Here is a 21123-nt window from a genome sequence, read left to right as displayed (position 1 = left end):
CACCCAGAGATGACTACCAGGGAGGCAGAGTTCTTAGGCCTCTGAGGAGGTGGCATTTCCTTCAATGACTTTAAAATTTTTTCACATTTTCGGTTTTTTTTTTTGTTTTTTTTTTGTTGTTGTTGTTGTTGTTTTTGAGATGGAGTCTCGCTCTGTCGCCCAGGCTGGAGTGCAGTGGTGCATCTCCGCTCACTGCAAGCTCTACCTCCCCAGTTCATGCCATTCTCCTGGCTCAGCCTCCTGTGTAGCTGGGACTACAGGCGCCCGCCACCATGCCTGGCTAATTTTTTGTATTTTTTTTTAGTATAGACGGGGTTTCGCCGTGTTAGCCAGGATGATCTCCATCTCCTGACCTCATGATCCACCCGCCTCGGCCTCCCAAAGTGCTGGGATTACAGGCGTGAGCCACCACACCCGGCCCAAATTTTCAAAAAATACATAGAATAGTATAATGAACTCGTGCCCATTGTCCATCTTTAACAAATAATTAATGGCCAATCTTTTATTTCTACTCTCCCACTGTCCCTCCCTACTAAATTACACTGATGCAAACGCCAGACATCATTTGACTTTCCATCCATAAATACTTTAGTATGTACCTATAAAAGAGAAAGGCTATTTTTAAAAACATAACTACAATATCATCATACCAAAAAACTCTCCAGTGTTAACAATTATTTAATATCAAATGTCCAATAGATAATTTCGTTCAACTGTCTCATGAACTGTTTTATTTATTTGTTTTTTTCACAGCTTGTTTCAGTCAAGATCCAATTAGGGGCCATATATTTGTAGACGGTTTATAGAGCTTTTAAGTCTTTTTTCATCTTAGGTTAATCCCTCCATTTGAGGATTTTAGGGAGGAATGTTATTTCCCCAGTGTTGCCTCTTAAGGCTTAGACCCTAATTTCTTACTGATGAAAATAAAGGGCATCTTGGAATATGGGAGCAAAATATATACCTATCGTAGTATGAGGGAACTGTCCCTGGGGACACCAGGAGCTTGGAGTGAAAAAGGAGCCTAAATATGCTCAAAACCCAAGCCATTAAAAAAAAAACAAACAAAAAAAGGCAAGACTGGACTTTTATTTTTATTTTTTTCTTTCTTTTTCTTTTTCTTTTTCTTTTTTTTTTGAGATGGAGTCTCACTCTGCCGCCCAGGCTGGAGTGCAGTGGCGCAATCTCGGCTCACTGCAAGCTCCGCCTCCCGGGTTCAAGCAATTCTCCTGTCTCAGCCTCTCGTGTAGCTGAGATTACAGGCGCCCGCCACCACACCTGGCTAATTTTTGTATTTTCAGTAGAGAGAGACGGGGATTTACCATATTGGTCAGGCTGGTCTCTAACTCCTGACCTCACGTTATCCACCTGCCTCAGCCTCCCAAAGTGCTGGGATTACTGGCGTGAGCCACCGCCCCTGTTGACTTTTCATTTAATAGAACTCTTTACAAACCTCTCCTTGTTACCATGCCCTTTACCTTTTGTTGCTGAAATCAGAATCATAGTCCCACAAATTTATAAAATATTATTCCAGCTGTCTCTGGAGAAGTAAATGTGGTTTTTCCTAGTTCAAGTAGTACCTCTACCCAAAAGATATATTTCATAGAAAATACTTTCTTGTGGAACTACTGAAGATGTCAGTGTGTCCACACTTATTTCACGCTGGCCAAGACCTCTCAGTTTAAAGCTGCCCACTACCATGTGACCTCATTTTAAAACCCCAAACCAGGAAGCTAATCTAACAGTAGGATAAAATCTGAAATTGAGACCATTCTGGAAGATCGTGAACATATAGTTACCAGAGTTGAAACCCATGTTGTTCTTCACTGGTTATATTCCACTACCCTGAGGCATTTAGTGTGCAGGCCTAACCATGTGAGATTTTATGCACAGACAAGTTAGACTAGCCAGGTCTCACCTGCAGGACTGGTAGCTGGAAACTAGGAAGACTCTCTAGTGTAGTTCTGCTCTCCCTCTGAGCTGAAGGATAGAATGGAACAGTGAAAGATAACTTACTTGGGCAGTTTCTCAGCACTGTTACCTGTGGGTCAGGGTAATGAGGTAGTTCTTAAAGGAACACTACTCAGAAGGGAAACACAATCAGCAATTTAAGAGATGGGATATAAAGTCTGTTCTTTTCCTGTGAGGACCAGGTACTGGCAGAGAGGTCTGAGATTTGACTATGAGCGGAAAAATAGGCAATATAAATATTTAGGTGAGCTATGGAAGATGGCAGCCTCTTAGCAAGAGGACTGGTGGTACCACCTTTACTGAAAAAGATGGGGAGAAGAATGGATATTGGCCTTATAATCCTCAGAACTGAGCACCCAGCATTTTCAATATAGGGACTTTTGAGAAGCCAGTTTAATCCTATAGGCCAACCTTCTGGCTAAATAGTAGGACTCGACTGGTGACAGGATGAGTGCTAACCAGGCAAAATCCAGAGTTTCCCTTCACTCTGAAGAAAATGGGATGGCTCTTAAAGAATATTAAGGAGCCAACTAGAGACAATGCTCTTTGGGGGGCAAACCTCAACATCTTGTCATCTTGAAAATCTTCATTTTAGTATATGTGTCTATAGTTGAAGCTCCATTCCTTTGGAAATGTTATTTAACTTACCCAAATTGTTAGGGGTAAGGACTCTTGTGTGGCCTGAATGCCCATTTGGGGATGGTCTGAAAGAAAAAATCCCCTGTCCAGAGGAGGCAGATGAAGGTCTAAGGAAAGCAAATAAAAGCATCAGCAGAGAAAAGGACAGGTAAAGGTAAAAATAAAAAGCATATGTAATGGAAGAGCCTATACAGCTAGGCCAGAGAGGAAAAAATCCCCTGCTTGCAACTGATGATAATTTTTTCTTTTTTTTTTTTTTTTTTTTTTTTTTTTGAGACAGGGTCTCACTCTGTTGCCCAGGTTGGAGTGCAGTAGTATGATCATGGCTCACTGCAGCCTTGACTTCCTAAACTCAAGTGATCCTCCCGTCTTAGCCTCCCAAGTAGCTGGGACCACAAGCATACACCCACCAAGCCCGGGTAATTAGGTCTCACTTTGTTGCTCAGGCTGGTCTCCAACACCTGGGCTTAAGCAATCCTCCCACCTTGGCCTCCCGCAGTGCTAGGATTACAGGTGGGAGCTACTACCTGGCCAAAATACAGTAATTTGGATGTATATTAAACACAGTGCTATCCAGCTTTCTTTTTTGCTTATAAGGCACATTATAAACTTCAGTGGTATAAGCTAGTGGAGAAGTAACCCCAGGACTGTTGGCAGAGTTTTTTTGTTTGTTTGTTTTTTTGAGACGGAGTCTCACTCTGTCACCCAGGCTGGAGGGCAATGACACCATGTCAGCTCACTGCAACCTCCGCCTCCTGGATTCAGCAATTCTCCTGCCTCAGCCTCCCAAGTAGCTGGGATTACAGGCACGTGCCACCACTCCTGGCTAATTTTTGTATTTTTAGTAGAGACGGGGTTTCGCCATGTTGGCCATGCTGGTCTCAAACTCCTGACCTCAAGTGATCCACCCTCCTCGGCCTCCCAAAGTGCTGGGATTGCAGGCATGAGCCACCGCACCCAGCCTGCTGGCAGAGTTTAAGTATGAACACATCCCAAGAAAAAGGAAGCACAGTGTTACTCACCTATAAGATAGGCTGTGAGTTGAAGCCGGTGAAGGGGTTTCTAGAAAGCATAAAAATAAGCCCGTGAGATAATCCACGAACTGGAGAAGAGATTCAGGTATACTTGGGGCCAGGGCAAAGGAAATGGAGATAAAAGATTTTTAGTATATAGGTTAGGGTTGGGGGCTAATGCCAAGTGAAAAAGCTCACAAATCACATAGCAGTATCTCTTATAGGTGCTTTACTCTCCCTTTCATGAGTCTGTGGGCTGAGATCCCTCACTGCCTTCATGTGCTCTCATGTATCTGTGCCTTGGTTTCCCCTCTAAGATGGAAATCATCAGAAAGAATGGGTAAAGACAAAAATTAGCTAGGAGTGACATCAACAAGAATGGCAGAGCAAAGACCTCCCAAAATTTCCTCCTCCATAAAAGCAATGAGAAAATTGGCATAATGGTCAGAATCAACTTTTTCAGAAATCTGGAAATTAACAAAGGGCTTGTAGTAATCTGGAGAATGTTTATTCAAGAAAAATAGCAAAATGTTAGTAAAAACAGCAAGGTTTATGGCATTTTAACTTGCTCTATTGCCATTTCTCCTTCTCCAGCTCCATGGTAGCCTTGAAAACCAACAGGGCACGCTCATGGTGAAACCTAACAGTCTGGCAGTCACTAGAGGGGACGGAACAGAGTTGGAGCTTTTTGGAGGATTCATTCCCAGAGAATTGTCATTATTTGACCTGTCTAGTGGTTCCCTGGAAGACCCCACTTTCAAGGTTGTCTTTATTTGACAGCACCAGGACTTGGAGCTCAAGTTCACCAGGACTTGGAGCTCAGAGCTTACCAAGTACAGAAAAACCTTTCTCCAGTCTGTTGAAAACAATTAGAAGCACTTGTTTGGCTGCCTAAGAAGATAAATATCAGCTGGGACAAACAAAAGGCTAACCAAAAAGCATGACATATAGAAAACAAATAACAAAATGCAGAAGTCAGTCCTTCCTTATCTGTAATTACATTAAATGTAAATGAATTAAAAGGCAGAAACTGGCAGAACAGATGAAAGAAAAAACAAGTCCAACTATGCACAGTCTACAAGAAACTCACTTTGGATTCAAAGATGCATATAGGTTGAAAGGAGAAGGATGAAAAAATATATTCCATGCAAAAAACAGTGAACAAAAGAGTGGCTATACTAATATCAGACGAAATAGACTTTAAGACAAAATTGTTGGGCCAGGCACAGTGGTTCATGCCTGTAATCCCAGCACTTTGGGAGGCCGAGGCAGGCGGATCACTTGAGGCCAGGAGTTCAAGACCAGCCTAGCCAACATGGTGAAACCTCGTCTCTACTAAAACAAAAATTAGCTAGGCGTGGTGGCACATGCCTATAATCCCAGCTACTTAAGAGGCTGAGGCACAAAAATCACTTGAAGCCAGGAGGAGGAGGTTGTAGTGAGCCGAGATTTTGCCACTGCACTCTAGCCAAGAGTGAAACTCTGTCTCAAAAAAAAAAAAAAAAAAAATTGTTACGAGAGACAAAGGCATTAAATAATGATAAAGAGTCCATTTATCAAGAAGAGAAACATTTATATATGCACCTAACAATACAGTCCTAAAATACATGAAGCAAAAACTGATAGAATTGAAGAGAAAATAAGACAATTTGACAATAATAGGGACTGGGCATGGTTGCTCATGCCTATAATCCCAGCACTTTGGGAGCTGAGGCAGGAGGATCGCTTGAGCCCAGGAGTTCGAGACCAGCCAGGGCAGAACAGGGAGACCTCGTCTCTACAAAGACATAAAAATTGAAATAAAAAAACTAACCAGGCGTGGTGGTGCATGCCTTTTGTTCTAGCTACTCAGGAGGCTGAAGTGGGACTGTTGCCTGAGCCTGGGAGGTGCAGGCTTCAGTGAGCCACAATTGTGCCACTACACTGCAGCATCAACAACAGCACGAGACTCTGTCTCAAAAAAACAAGAAAACAAAAAACCAAAAACCACAATACTAGTTGGTGACTTTAATACCCCACTTTCAATAACGGACAGAACAACTGGACAGAAGATCAGCAAGGAAAAGAAACAGAAGCGTACTAATTGAACAACACGATATGCTAACTAAACCTAGCATACTCTATAGAATACACCACTCAAAAATAGTAGAGTATACATTCTTCCCTCATACACATGGAGCATTCTCCAGGATAGACCACATGTTAGGTCATACATTTAAAAGGATTTAAATCAGGCCGGGCGCGGTGGCTCACGCCTGTAATCTCAGCACTTTGGGAGGAGGAGGCAGGCGGATCACCTGAGCTCAGGAGTTTGAGACCAGCCTCAACATGGACAAACCCCGTCTCTACTAAAAATACAAAATTAGCCGGGTGTGGTGGTGCATGCCTGTAATCCCAGCTACTCGGGAGGCTGAGGCAGGAGAATTGCTTGAACCTGGGAGGCAGAGGTTGCGGTGAGCTGAGATTGCACCACTGCACTCCAGCCTGGGCAACGAGAACGAAATACCATCTCAAAAAAAAAAAAAATTTTAAAGGATTTAAATCACTGAAAGTCAAAATCAATAACAGGAGGAAATTTGGGAACTTCACATATATGTAGATATTAAACAACACATTGATAAGCAACCAATGGGTCCAAAAGACAAAAATCACAAGGGACATTAGAAAATACTTTGGAATGGGATTGGGCGTGGTGGCTCACACCTGTAATCCCAGCACTTTGGGAGGCTGAGGCGGGCAGATCACCTGAGGTGAGGAGTTGGAGACCATCCTGGCCAACACAGTGAAACCCCGTCTCTACTAAAAATACAAAAATTTGCCAAGCATGGTGGCGCGTGCCTGTAGTCCCAGCTACTTGGGAGGCTGAACCTGGGAGGCGGAGGTGGCAGTGAGCTGAGATGGCACCACTGCACTCCAGTCTGGGCAACACAGTGAGACTCCATCTCAAAAAACAAACAAACGAACAAACAACCTTTGGAATGAATGAAAACAAAACACAGCATGCCAAATGTTACGGGATGCAGTGAAAGCAGTGCTACAGTGAAATTTATGACTGGAAACATCAATAGTAAAAAAGATCTCAAATCAATAATCGAACCTTCCACCTTAGGAAACTAGAAAAAGAACTAAATCCAAAATAATGAGAAGGAAGGAAATAGACTAAACCAGAAGTAAATGAAACAGATAATAGAAAAAATAATACAGACTCTCAGCAAAACGAATTCTTTGAAATGACTGACAAAGAAAGAGGAAAAGACTCAAATTACTAAAATTAAGAATGAAAAAGAGAACACTGTTGTTACCAACCTGAAAGAAATAAATTGGCTAGAATATCTATGTTTTTCAAAGGAGTGGGAGATTTCAAATGTGGGAGATTTAGAGGGAGACTATTTGGAGAATTAAAAAAAGAGATTCGGGAATTTCAAATTCTTTCTTGTGAAAATCTTCTCTGATAGGTATTCTCTAGGTACTGGCTAATGCCCTTGAAAATGGTAACAAAAGTAATAGTTTTAAGGTGCTTTAGGTAAGAAATTAAGTAAGCAGACCCAAAATATTCCTTCACTGGAATATTTTTATGTTTAAAACACAGCAAAGAAGCCAGATACCCTTCAGGCCAACAATTGGCATCGTGTGAACCTTCTTTTTACACTTAGCTTGTAATGCCATCTTGTGGCAATTCAAAAACATCCAAGTCAATTTTACTGAAAAGTAAACCTCCTGACCAGAGGTTTTCTATCACTTTCTATCACTCAAATCTTTATTTTCCCCTTATTAGTTGGAAAACAAAAATATCATTATTTGAAAAACTTGTAGGCCGGGCACAGTGGCTCACGCCTGTAATCCCAACACTTTGGGAGGCCGAGGCAGGCGGATCACCTGAGGTCTGGCGTTCGAGATCAGCCTGGGCAACACGATGAAACCCCGTCTCTACTAAAAATACAGAATTAGCCAGGCGTGGTGGCACATGCCTGTAATCCCAGCTACTCGGGAGGCTGAGGCAGGAGAATCACTTGAACCTGGGAGGCGGAGGATGTGGTGAGCTGAGATCATGCCATTGCACTCCAGCCTGGGCAACAAGAGTAAATCTCCATCTCACCAAAAAAAAAAAAACAACAACAACAACAACAAAAAAACACCTTGTAATATATGTATGGATACATGGAATCACTGTCTGGAAAAAAAACAAGTGAAATGGCATTATATTATGCATAGAAAACCAGAAATCCGCAGATCTTTGCATAGAGTAGGTTGATTTCTGACACCCTTTTCCCCCCACCTCACCATTATAAGAGTCTCTGGGAGTTCTCCTTCCCTGCAGACCTCTGCCTCCCTGATAGACAAATAATAAGCATCAATTAATAAATATATCTCAGTGATCTGGCTTCCCTATTCCCTATTTATCTATAGCTACACATTCAAGCATATATTGTTCTACTACAGTGGGCATACTAGTCAAAGAAAGATCCATACTTTACTCCTTCCAAAATCAACACCATGGACACTGTTGATTCAGTGCTTAAACACTTTCACTATTTCCACCCCTATTTATTCTCTGTCAGTTTCTAATGTCAGGTCTCCATTGCCAAAAGAAAATAGGGTCCAGTATGACATCAGATAATTTATGCCAAAACCAATATAAATTTAAGTTCTCGATACCTTTGCTTTCATTTAGCATTAGAAACTTCAATCTGGAAAGATAAGGTGAACATTACTTACTTGTCCCAAGCTACCAAAGCCAGCCTCTCTATAAGGAACAGATTCCACTGAGGAGGACCGACTGTATAAGGTGAAACAAAAAGAAAAAAAAAAGGCAAAAAACCTAGTTTTACTTTTTATTGTTGTTGTTTTTTTGTTTTTGTTTTTTTCAGAGTCTCGCTCTATTGCCCAGGCTAGAGCATAATGGCACAAGCTCAGCTCACTGCAACCTCCGCATCCTGGGTTCAAGTGATTCTCATGCCTCAGCCTCCCAAGTAGCTAGGACTGCAGGCGTGCACCACCATGCCCAGCTAAGTTTTGTATTTTTAGTAGAGACAGGGTTTCACCATGTTGGCCAGGCTGGTCTCGAACTCCTGACCTCAAATGATCCACTCACCTTGGCCTCCCAAAGTGCTGGGATTACAGGCGTGAGCTACTGTGCCCAGCCTCAAAAAACCTAGCTTTATATGTTGTTAGCACACAGAACACTCGTCGTTTTGGGGGGAAGGGGCATATGTCACTAATAGAAAGTCTCCGAAGCTGGATTGATGAGGAGAAAACACCTTTCCCTTCTAGTTTTGAGAGACTTCCTCTTGGCTCCCAGGAGGAGGGATTCCCTGACTTTGACACACATGGCCACCTTGGCACAAAAGCCTTGTGGTATGAAAAAACAAATTCGTTTTTATGTCCTCTTCTCCTTTTCCATCTTTCAGCATAGACTTAACTCCCTTAAGCCGAGACATCTGTTAGGACCTGACCCCCAGTCATTGATTACCAGTTTGTCAGGCAATCTGGACTTTCCAGTGATGCCACTGAGATGGCACCTGTCAAAAGAGCAGTGGTTCCATTTCTAGATTGTGGATCTTCAGATAAATTCTGCCATTTTCATTTCACTCCCTGCAAGTCAGGGTTGGCTTGTGAAAAGTTGTTAAACAATATGCTAAATGTGAAATGTCAACCCTCACTCTAAACTTTCCCTGTTCAGAGCATGAGATGAAGACTTCATTGGGTTTTATAGTGGTTTTCTGATTTTTAGTAGTCCATTGAAGAAGGGAGTTTGAGAGTTGTTTTATACTGTTAATGATTGTCTGCCCATGTCCTGCCTGAATGGACAGTATCTTTAATAAAGCTGGATACAGTTTGGATTAGGAAAAAAAAAAAAAAAAAAACCTTAGCTTTAAACTTCTACATAGACCTAAAATCTCATCAGTCCCAATCTGAGCTACAACTAGATATTTCTTTTATCTTCCAACTTTTGCCAACAGTTTTAATGTTGCTGTGTAGGTTTACCTGACCACTTGACTGCTATGCTGGAAACTGGGTCGTGGGGTAACTGAAAGAGAATAAAGTACAGAATAAAAAGTTGCCATCAATGGTGTGCCTGCCTTGCCTGGCCAATTTGTTGTGCATGGTTATCTGATTATATAGTGTTTTCATATTACACATAAAGTTAGGAAGATCACATTATTGTCTCTGAGAGGAAACCATCTTCTACATAAGGAAAGGATATTCATCTCACACAGATATTTAGGGGAAAAATGTTGTCCACCTGACTGTGATGGGGAAGTAATGGCCACTGGTCGAGGTGTGATTGACCTGCAAGGGGAAAAGAAAGAGGCGGCTCTAATCTCTCTAGGCAGAGGTTAAGTGCCACTTTAGAGGATCAATCAGATCATTGTTTATAGAATAATAGCTTCCTATCTGAGCACAAACTCCTTACTCTCATGTATTATAGGTAGCATCCTAAAATATGGAAGCAAAGTTTCCATATAAAACCCATTGCTCTCCAACTCCCTAAGTGGAGCTTTCTCCACCTCTGTGTTGCCCATAATAGAAGTTTTAAAGTACACCTTTCTTCTCTCCTCAGTGCCTTACCAAGTACTCTCAACCATACATCTGTCCATCCATTCATACATCCCTCCATCCTCTCATCCGCCTTAAGAAACTAGAAAAATAACTAAACCCAAAGTAACCAGAAAGAAGGATGCCATCCAACAAGCATATATTTGGGTCTATATTTCCTAGATCCTGAGATTACAAAGATAAGTGGAATAACTGAGAGGCTTGCAGGCTAGTGGGAGAGATGAAAAAAAAAATCAGAGCAGTGTTTAAGTGTTGTAATGGGCTTATCAGAAGTACAGAAGGACAAAAGAACATTAGACTGTAACTTCTATGAATGTAGGGGCCGTGTCTTTTTAATCCATAATGCAGGACTGATATTAAACAAATATGTGTGTGTGTGTGTGTGTGTGTATATATTTCTATATAGTTTTATTTTGTTTTTTGTTTGTTTCTTTGTTTTGAGACAGAGTCCCGCTCTGTCGCCCAGGCTGGAGTGCAGTGGAGTGATCTTGGCTCACCACTGCCAGCTCTGCCTCCTGGGTTCCTGCCATTCTCCTGCCTCAGCGTCCCGAGCAGCTGGGACTACAGGTGTTCTCCACCATGCCCGGCTAATTTTGTTTTTGTATTTTTAGTAGAGATGGGGTTTCACCGTGTTATCCAGAACGGTCTCAATCTCCTGACCTCATGATCCGCCCACCTCAGCCTCCCAAAGTGCTGGGATTACAGGCGTGAGCCACCACGCCCAGCCGATACTAAAAATATATTTAAGAGTTGGTAGAGCACAGATATCACTAATTAGAAAGGACCGGTGGTATATATCCAGCGCGTAACATGGTACCTGATAAACAACAGGCACTTAATATTTATTGAATGAATGAACAGACCATCTAACTCCACCTAATGCAGTCTTCACAGATGAAATGACTGAGTTCAATTTTGAAGGATGAGTAGTGTAAAAAGTAAGGTAGAGGTTCCTCTTTAAAGACTTTCCTCTTCATCTAATTAGGAATAAATAGTAACTTCTCTTAAAAGCAAAATTTATTTAAAGACCTGTACTAACATTCTTAAATATCTGCTAGCCGTAATAAAGAAATCAATGTACTTTATGTTCTTAGCTCCCACAATTTAGCCTAAATATTTGCCCTGGCATGCTTATATTGGTCCAAGCAAGCATTAGGTTATAGCCTGTTCCTCTTCCTTATTTGAAGGTGTTTTTACCTTTCTCAGCATTCCACAAGTTACTTCCTCCTTCCTTTGTTCTACTCTACCTTTGCCCCTTTTTAAAAGTTCTAAGTTGCTAGCCAATTGGAACAAATACAGAATGTGAGGTCCTGGTCCAGCCAATGGAAACCGGCCACAGCAGTAAGGTAGAGGCGTCAGGTTATGAACGACCCTGTCTCCTTTGTCCAGTGTACTCTCATGGCAAAACTGCTGGCGAGTGTACCCTTTCTGCAGGAAGTAAAAATGACCTTGCTGAGTAAATTAAATTTATGTTCAAATGCTATTTCTTTATGGCACCGGGGAACAAGCATTTCAAACAGTAGGATTTCATAAGATGACAGTCCAGGGTGAGCATTACAATTAAGATTTTACTTCGGCACTTTCAGTAACTCTTTCTCGGAGAAGTGAAAGCTAAATTCGTTAACCATTTTCTCTCTCTCAGACTTCACACAGCCGGGAGTCAAGAAAGAACAGGAATTTTCAGGGGGTTGGGCTAGTATGGGAGCTGGTAAAACTGACCTGCTTCCTTGGTACCGACTTGGAGATTCCTATAGGTAAAAAAACCAGGAGTGAAGAAAGCTGCAACTGAGGATCCTAATCAACAGATCTTCAGTCTTACTTGCTAGATAACTAAGCTCAGTGCCCCTTAGTCATGGTTGCTAAGATTCCCAGTAGGAGGAAAAGTAGCAGCAGTATTTCCTTAGGATATTATTAGCTTTGAGGGGATAAAATTTTAGTTCTTCATAAGAGTGCATACGGAATCCCATAGACTAACATATGTGGGGAAATACCGAGTCTCTGGTGAGAGAAAGGAAAATGACACACTACAATGTGCTAGAATAATTACAGGAGTAGGATCAATAGGAAAATTATATAAATACACAGAACATTCTTAGGAAGAAAAACTATTTAGGAAGTAGAGTGTGATGCAGAGGAAGGGTCCTGAGGTATCTTAGAGTTTCTTGAAGAGAAATGTTTAAGTTGCAACAGCTGTCTCCTCTATACGAGAGCTTTCCAACTGGTAGGTCATTACTCACTGATCTTCAGGAATGGGTTACAAGTGTGCTATATATTGATCCTTTCAGTCCCCCAAGGTCTGCTGAGACCTCATCCATTTACTATAGTGTGCTTATTATACAAATATCAATTTCTGTGTGTGCCATGATGAGAAAAAGATTAGGAAATACTATTCTATACAGTCAGCTAGATAGATGAGAAAAGTAAGAGAGAAAATAATAATAAGGAAAATCTATTTCATTCACCTTTAGAATGGCTAGAAATTTCTTCAGTTCTCCATTCTCCTTCCTTAAGACTGACAATTCTCTAGGCAAAAGATGGAAACAATCAGCTCCAGCAAATCAGGGATTAAAAACCTGATTTTTCATTATTATAACAATTAACATCTAGTTAATACTTACTGAGAAATGCTTGCAGCTATACAAGCTATTTCTATCAGGGATTTGATGATTCAAGGAGACAATGGCAGGGTTTTGATAATGAGAACAATTAGGTGGACAAAATAAGCAATTACTTGGTATGATTTCAGGGGAATTTGCAAAGAATTCCATTTCCTCTCTCCACACACACACACCCCTGGCCTGCTGATGTCTAAAAATTTTTATCAAGGACTCCATCTTGTGATTGCTTTGGCAGCACATACACTAAAATTGGAACAATACAGAGGAGATTAACATAGCCCCCAAAGAAAGTTAACATGTAAATGCTTGAAGCATTCCATAAAAAACAAAACAAAACAAAAAAACTTTAAAAGAAGAAAAAAAAAAGGATTCCAGACCAGCCTGGGCAATATGTAGAGACTCCTCTCTACAAAAAAAAAAAAATACAAAAATTAGCCAGGCATGGTGGTGTGCACTTGTAGTCCCAGCTACTTGGGAGGCTGAGGTGGGAGGATTGCTTGAGCCCAGGAGATTGAGGCTACAATGAGTGTTATCAGTGTGAATCAGCTATATCTGATTTCTCAAGGAAGCAGAGGTTTTTTTGTTTTTGTTTTTGAGACAGTGTCTCACTTTTTCACCCAGGCTGGAGTGTAGTGGTGTGATCATAGCTCACTGTAACTCAGACTCCCGGGCTCAAACGATCCTCTGGCCTCAGCCTCCCAAGTAGCTGGGACTACAGGTGTGAACCACCATGTCTGGCTAATTTTTTATTTAAAAACCTTTTTTTTTTTTTTTTAGAAACAGAGTCTCACTATGTTGCCCAGGCTGATCTTCTCCTGGCCTCAAGTGATCCTCTGCTTCAGTCACCCAAAGTGCTGGGATTACAGGTGTGAGCCACTGCACCTGGCCTGGGAAGCAGTTTTTGATACCGGGAAATAGAAGAGGAAAACTATAAAGTGAGAGGGCCTCTGGAGGGAAGAAAGAGAAAAAATGGAGATTCAGGGGATCAGAAATTCTGTACCCGATTTTCCCAAACAAACAAATACATATGGAGCAATTTCTAGGCTTTGCAAACACAATAAGGACTGTCACTTCTTAGAAAGAAAGAAAAAAAGCTCTCTTGGGATTTGATTTGTCACTTACTTGTCCTGGCTGACCAGTGCTTGCTGTGTCTCCTGCATGGCTGTTTCTAACTTTGTAATTCTATGCTTATAAAAGGCGATGAGGAGATCTGTTTGTTTCTTCTGGAAACTCCACACCTACTAGAGAAAAACAAGCCTTTGACATACTGTCCTATAACTCCTTTCCCTTCACTTCTGGCAACAAAGGGAAAGACATCAAATCACACTTTATTATACTGCTCATTTTCTTCTAGAACATCTGGCCTAATTCACAACTTCCCAGAACTAGAGAGCTCAGCACTCATTTCCAGAACACTAGCCTTCTACTATCTTTTTTTTTTTTTTTTTTTTGAGACAGAGTTTCACTATTGTTGCCCAGGCTAGAGTGCAATGGTACGATCTCGGCTCACCGTAACCTCTGCCTCCCGGGTTCAAGCTATTCTCCTGCCTCAGCCTACCGAATAGCTGGATTTACAGGCATGTGCTACCACGCTCAGCTAATTTTGTATTTTTAGCAGAGACGGGGTTTCTCCATGTTGGTCAGGCTAGTCTTGAACTCCTGACCTCAGGTGATCTGCCCACCTCAGCCTCCCAAAGTGTTGGGATTACAGGCCTGAGCCACCACACCCGGCCCCTTCTACTATCTTAATGAGAATATTCTACCTTAGTAGAATGACCCTTTAAAAATATAATTTTTCATCCCATGCCAGAAGAGAGATTTTTTTAAAACTGTTTTTCAAGCTTAGAATTGGTTCTAACTTGTCAACTATTAGTTTGGATCAGCTTCCACATTTATAGCTATTACATAGCCTTGGTGACCAATTTATTTTCCCTAAAGACACCTACACAGAGTCACCAGCAGGCTGCTTATGCCGCTATAGGAAAGGGTGGAGAGGCACAGAAGGAGATTACCTATGCTTGAATTTTTTTTCTGGGCAGGCACACATAATTTTTTCTTTTGCCTCACTTTACCATTTGCTATACTAATGTGTCTATCATGGGATTGCTGAATCGGATCAAAAGTTAATATTTAGAAAGTGTTTTAGCTTTGTCAGGCTCTACTTTTGAGTACACAGCAGTATTTACGTCTCATCTGCTTCCTCCCTGTTCAGACTATAAACCCTCTTTTGTCTAGGGTCCTTTCCTAGATCTTGGTACACTTCTCATAAACTTTTTGTTCTCACCTAATTTTCAAATTGCTCTTGCCACCTTACTAAAGAATTGTACTTAAGAGTTTCCTTTCTACTTGAAAGTAAACTAAACTAGTTTTAGATAGATAAGAATTTACTCTAGTCTATTTTTTTAAACCCTCATTTTAAATAAAACTAAAACGTTTATTTTAAGCTGTGAAAAGAAAATGTTTATTTTAAGCCAGGCATGGTGATCACGCCTATAATCTCAGAGACTCAGGAAGCCAAGGCTGAGGCAGGAGGATTGCTTGAGGCCAGGAAATTGAGACCAGCCTAAGCAACATAGCAAGACCCTGTCTCTACGAAAAATAATTTTATTGATTTATTTTATTTTATTTTTTTTTATTTTTTTTGAGACTGAGTCTCGCTCTGTCGCTCAGGCTGGAGTGCAGTGGCACGATCTCAGCTCACTGCAACCTCTGCCACCCACGTTCAAGCGATTCTCCTGCCTCAGCTTCCTGAGTAGCTGGGATTACAGGCACCCGCCACCACACCTGGCTAATATTTGTATTTTTAATAGAGACAGGGTTTCACCATGTTGGTCAGACTGGTCTCGAACTCCTGACCTCGTGATCCACCTGCCTCGGCCTCCCAAAGTGCTGGGATTACAGGTGTGAGCCACCGTGCCCGGCCAAAAAATAATTTAAAAAATTTAGCCAGGCGTGATTGTACATTCCTGTAATCTCAACTACTTGAGAGGCTGAAGTGGGTGGATTGCTTGAACCCAGGAGTTTGAGGCTGCAGGGACCCATGATCGTGCCTCTGCACTGCAGTCTGGGCAACAGAGCAAGAGCCCAACTTAAAAAAATTATTTTAGAAAATTTGAATAGTGGAGGCCAGGCGTGGTGGCTCATGCCTGTAATCCTAGCACCTTGGGAGACCAAGGTGGGCAGATCACTTGAGGTCAGGAGTTCGAGACCAGCCTGGCCAATATGGTGAAACCCCCTCTCTATTAAAAATGCAAAAATTAGCCAGGCATGGTGGTGTGCACCTGTAATTCCAGCTAATGGAGAGGCTGAGGCAGGAGAATCACTTAAACCCGGAAGGTGGAGGTTGTGGTGAGCCAAGATTGCACCACTGCACTCCAGCCTGAGCAACAGAGTGAGTCTCCATCTCAAAAAAAAAAAAAAAAAAATTGAACAGTGGAGAAGCAGAATAAAAGTCACTCTGAATCCTGGGAATTACCTAAAATGGCAGGGGGTAGGGGTGAGGAGCAACAGAGATAAAGCTATATAATAGACAGCCAAATCACAATGTTAGTATCCCAAATATCCTAATCCCACCCTTGGGATTAGTCAGAAGTAAAATTATGTCAAAATCAGGCTAGCATCAAGAAAAGACAAATCCTACCCTACCCTCTCTTTGACATTACCAAGGGTCATAAGTGCATAAACAGACCCCACTGTGGAACTCCAGGGAGCCAGACTGGACTATGGGAGGGTCTTTTGCCAGGCCTAAGCAGACCTACTTTGTCTACTTGTCCCAAAAAACTGATCATTCCAAGAAGAAAGACCAGTCCAGAAAACAACCAGCAAGGAGTATTAAAGAAGAAGTGATTTTGCCTGATGCCAAGGTACAAATGTTTAGCCTATATCAAACACATTCACCGAAGAAGATTCTAAAATCTAACTCAGTAATGTACCTCAGTACAGTACTTTAAAAAATTACCAATAGTTAGCAATCTTTCAAATCCGTCAGCCTCATGAAGAGGTTGATCTCTTTTTCCAAAGAAGATTAACTTTTGCTTGCTCCCTTGCTTTTTTAAAAATTAAAAAAATTTTTTTAGAAATGATATCTTGCTATATTGCCCAGGCTGGTCTTGAACTCCTGGTCTCAAACAATCCTCCTGCCTTGGCCTCCCAATAACTTACTTTTTCTTAAAGTTGTGATTATTTTGTTAATACAGTAACACAGAGCTGATAATAATAAAAGTAGTTCTACTGATGATAACACTTAACATTGTCTGGATAATGCAAGTGTTAAATATTGTTTGTTTTATTGGAACATTGATACCAACATTTTATTGGTATGAAACTATCTACTTCTATACCCTGATTCCTTTCCTTTATCTCCATACTAGGACCAGGTAAGGATATCATGGTCTTCATGCTCTGGATTCCTACCGTTTTACTATTGATAACATGTCAAAATACAAAATTACAACAAATTTAGTTTAAAGATCTTAACTGGCTTTGATTTGCAATTCTAGACTTGAGGAACACATTATTCTAAAAAACAGAATGAGTGTTCTGATTAACTGAGAAGACAAGTTGGCTTTTTAGGCAGAAAAGGGCTGAAGAAAGCAGAAACAGAGAACAAAAAGTGCATGGGTTGGTTCAAAGTTACTTTCTTTGTAAAGGTTAAAGCAGAGGGGACTTCTTTATTATGCCAGCTAAAATTGGCCTGTTTGGAGATTTAGCTATTACCTCTCTCTCTCCTGATTTCTTGGAAGATCAGATGAACTGTCAGCGTGAATAATTCCATTTTGGTTTGGTCTGTTGGACCTAGTAAAAAACTCAATCCAAACCAACAGCCTGTATAAACTTTATTTTATATATGAAACATAATTTTTATTTTATATCCTTGAGAGAGCATATTAAAACTTCAGTTCTAAATTAGGTCCAACAAAAGGTTGGAAAGAATAAAAGAGAAATAACTGAAAAATACTGAGAGAGGCACAGTAATGGAAGCAAAGGGGGAGCTTAGTAGGTTTACTATGATAAGACAAGACGTTTTGGTCCAATGTGGGTTATTATAAACAAAACATTCTTGTTTGTTTATAAAAGTAGGCCAGGTGCAGTGCTCATGCCTGTAATCTTGGCACTTTGGGAAGCCAAGGTGGGCAGATAGCTTGAACTCAGGAGTTTGAGAACAGCCTGGGCAACGTGGCAAAATGCTATCTCTACCAAAAGCACACACATACAAAAAAGTAATATATGCTTTGGAAATGAATATTAGCTTGATTATCATTTTTGTACTAACGAATGACCTTCCCAGTTCTTATTTTTATTTATTTTTATTTTGATAGAGATGGGGTCCTGCTATGTTGCCCAAGCTGGTCTCAAATTTCTGGCCTCATGTCATCCTCCAAGTGCTAGGATTATAGGAGTGAGCCACCATGCCCAGTTTGAGTTCTTTTTTTTTTTTGAGATAAAGAGTTTTGCTCTGTCACCCAGGCTGGAGTGCAGGGGTTTGTTCACAGTTCACTGCAGGCTCAACCTCCTGGACTCAAGTGATCCTGCCACTTCAGCCTCCCAAGTAGCTGGGACAACAGGTGCATGCCACCATACCCCTCTAATTTTTTAATTTTTTTTTTCTTAAGAGAAAGGGTCTCACTATGTTGCCCAGGCTGATCTCAAACTCCTGGGTTCTAGCAGTTTTCCCACTTCGGCCTCCCAAAGTGTTGGGATTACAGGCATGAGCCACTGTGCCTAGCCTTAGTTCTTATTTTTAAATGTCAGCATTTGTATTTAGTTGAAGAGTTATTTTTACATGCAATTTAATTTTTGAACATCTGTAAATAAGTCACTAAGTTTTAGAAATTCACTTTAAAGATATTGGTAAATTCACGATCTCTCTTTGACGTTCAAAACCTATTAGTTTGCCTTATCTATCTTTGGTGAAACTCCCTCATTCCATAATATCTACCGGCAAGTCTTAGTATTTTTGAACTATATATCTGGATAATCATTTGCTTGATAAAAGGACATTTCTCTTTAGAAGTACTCCAACTAAAAAAATGAGAAAGGATGACAGAATTGGAATTTTACAACTTCTAATGAATTAAGAATCTCTGCAAAGTTCATCAATGGCTACCCTCATACAAAATAAGTGACATAGACCATTAAGTATCTCTTGGTGGAATACAACACTGGAATAAAGTGGTCTTGCCTCACCTTTCCCCGCCCCCAAACCAATGATGGTGATTAACCCTAAACTTACCTATCAATTTACAGGAAATAGAGCACAGAGGAACATATGAAATGACTCCATAGGTACAATAAACAAAATCCACACTGTGAACAACTCTATAGACAAAAGACCATTTTCTTCAATAATAACTTAAAAAGAAACAAGAGAAAACTTATAGTGTAAAAGAAACTTAAGAGACATAATAACCAACTGAAATATATACCTTTATTGAAACTCAATTCAAAATATGGGAACATTTTAAAACTCAGACAACTGGAGAAATGTGAATGGGGACTGATTATTTGATAATATTATGGAATTGTTATTTTAGCATGATGTGGTTATATTTAAGAAAAAAGTTCCTATCTTTGAGAGATACACACTGAAATATTTACAGATAGAAATGACGTAATATTTGGTTTTGGCTTTAAAATAATCTGGGTGGGGATGGCAAGAGGTATGGATGGAGGAAAATTAGCCATTCACTGATAATTGTTGAAGTGGAGTGATGGATGCATGAAAATAAACCGTCCTCATAGGGTTTAACAAGAATTACATGCTTGGTTCTGGACAGAAATATAGTTACAATTAAGCATTAATCAGGCTGCACTTTGGCCCACTTCCTTTTAGCTGCGAAAGTCACATCACACTAGATGCTGACCATTTGCATCCTCATTGTTCTCATAAATAGAATATGACATTAGAATCATAAGGCTTTTGCTTAAAAGTTGCTTAAGATAGTTTTCAGATCCTGAATTCCAGTGGAACAGTGAAATGCAATTTCTTCATCCCCCTTCTCATGACTTCAACTTGCAATTCCTTAACCAACCAATGATCCCCACAGCTTGGCTTACTACCCGTCCAGCCCTTTAAAAACCTCTAGCCCCAAACTCCTCCTGGAGGCAAATTTGAGGTTTCCTATCTCCTTGTTCAGCTGTCTTATGATTAAACCCCTTTCTCTGCTGCAACCCAGTGTCTTGGTGTACTAATTTGCCATGCACTGGGCAATGAACCTGATATGGTTCAGAAATTAATTATATTATACATATCATTATACTGTTTTAAACATTTAAAATTATATGTGATAAAATCATAATAAACTTTTTTTAATGGGCTGATTTTAAGGGGGATCTTTTGAACAGGGTGTGGTGTAAGAAATATATATATGGTCTTCGTCCCTGGTTCCTCACAGAGTTACTAAAACCCTTGGCATTTCCTGAGTGATAGGAACATCTTTTGTTATTCATAACAAGCCCCCTTCAACCATACCTGAATTTGTCCTAATGAGGTGTCTCTTGGTGGGTCCTAGATAGCATCAAAGTGGGGGCTTGTTGCCAGAGGAACCAAACACTGTTTAGAGGGTTGGGGTCCCAACCCTTCTTCCCACCCACCCCACCCCCGACAATCAGAGAGGGAAAAGGGGCTAGAGATTGAGTTCAATTGCCAACGACCAATTCTTTAATCAATCATGCCTATGTAATGGAACCTTCATAACAACTGAACAACGGGGTTCAGGGAGTTACCAAGTTGGTGAACACTTGGAGGTGCTGGGAGGGTAGTGCATCTGGAGAGGGTACGGAAGCTCTGCACCCCTCCTCACATACTTTGCATCTTTTCCGTTGCTATTTCCATGATGTATGGTTTTCTTTTTTTTCTTTTTTCTTTTTGAGACGGAGTCTCGCTCTGTTGCCCAGACTGGAGTGTAGTGGCACAATCTTGGCTCACTGCAACCTCCGCCTCCCAGGTTCAAGTGATTCTCCTCCTTCAGCCTCCAGAGTAGCTGGGATTACAGGTGCCTGCCACCACCACCACACCCATCTACTTTTTGTATTTTTAATAGAGGCAGGGTTTCACCATGTTGGCCAGGCTGGTCTCGAACTCCTGACCTCAGGTGATCCGCCCGCCTCGGCCTCCCAAAGTGCTGGGATTACAGGCGTGAGCCACTGCACCTGGCCCCCATGTTGTATCTTTTATAATAAACTGGTAATAATAAATAAAGTAATTTTCTGAATTCTGTGAGTCATTGTAGCAAATTATTGAAGCTTGGGGGAGCAGGAGAAAGTTCATGGGAATCCTCAAGTTTGTGGTTGGCCAGTCTGAAGTATTGTAGCCTGGATACGCCATT

At 40.9% G+C, this 21123-nt stretch overlaps 1 protein-coding gene and 1 non-coding gene across 3 annotated transcripts in view; one reads left to right on the top strand and one right to left on the bottom strand.

Annotated features, from left to right (window-relative positions):
- RNF212B (ring finger protein 212B) overlaps positions 1–21123 on the bottom strand; it is a 91768-nt gene that overhangs the window by 940 nt on the left and 69705 nt on the right. For both annotated transcript variants that reach the window (NM_001131948.1, XM_024231178.3), the window contains 10 exon segments: positions 1916–1977; positions 2617–2714; positions 3630–3669; positions 7902–7950; positions 8337–8397; positions 9606–9648; positions 9865–9911; positions 11898–11926; positions 12641–12701; positions 13919–14034. In NM_001131948.1, the coding sequence (NP_001125420.1) occupies positions 1916–1977; positions 2617–2714; positions 3630–3669; positions 7902–7950; positions 8337–8397; positions 9606–9648; positions 9865–9911; positions 11898–11926; positions 12641–12701; positions 13919–14034 (606 nt within the window).
- Positions 13016–13122, top strand: LOC112128862 (U6 spliceosomal RNA). Its single transcript, XR_002911313.1, has one exon. It is a non-coding gene; the product is annotated as a U6 spliceosomal RNA (small nuclear RNA).

This window comes from Pongo abelii, chromosome 15, assembly GCF_028885655.2.
Source record: "Pongo abelii isolate AG06213 chromosome 15, NHGRI_mPonAbe1-v2.0_pri, whole genome shotgun sequence".
NCBI classification, from domain to species: domain Eukaryota; kingdom Metazoa; phylum Chordata; class Mammalia; order Primates; family Hominidae; genus Pongo; species Pongo abelii.
This window is presented reverse-complemented; position numbering and strand designations above follow the sequence as displayed.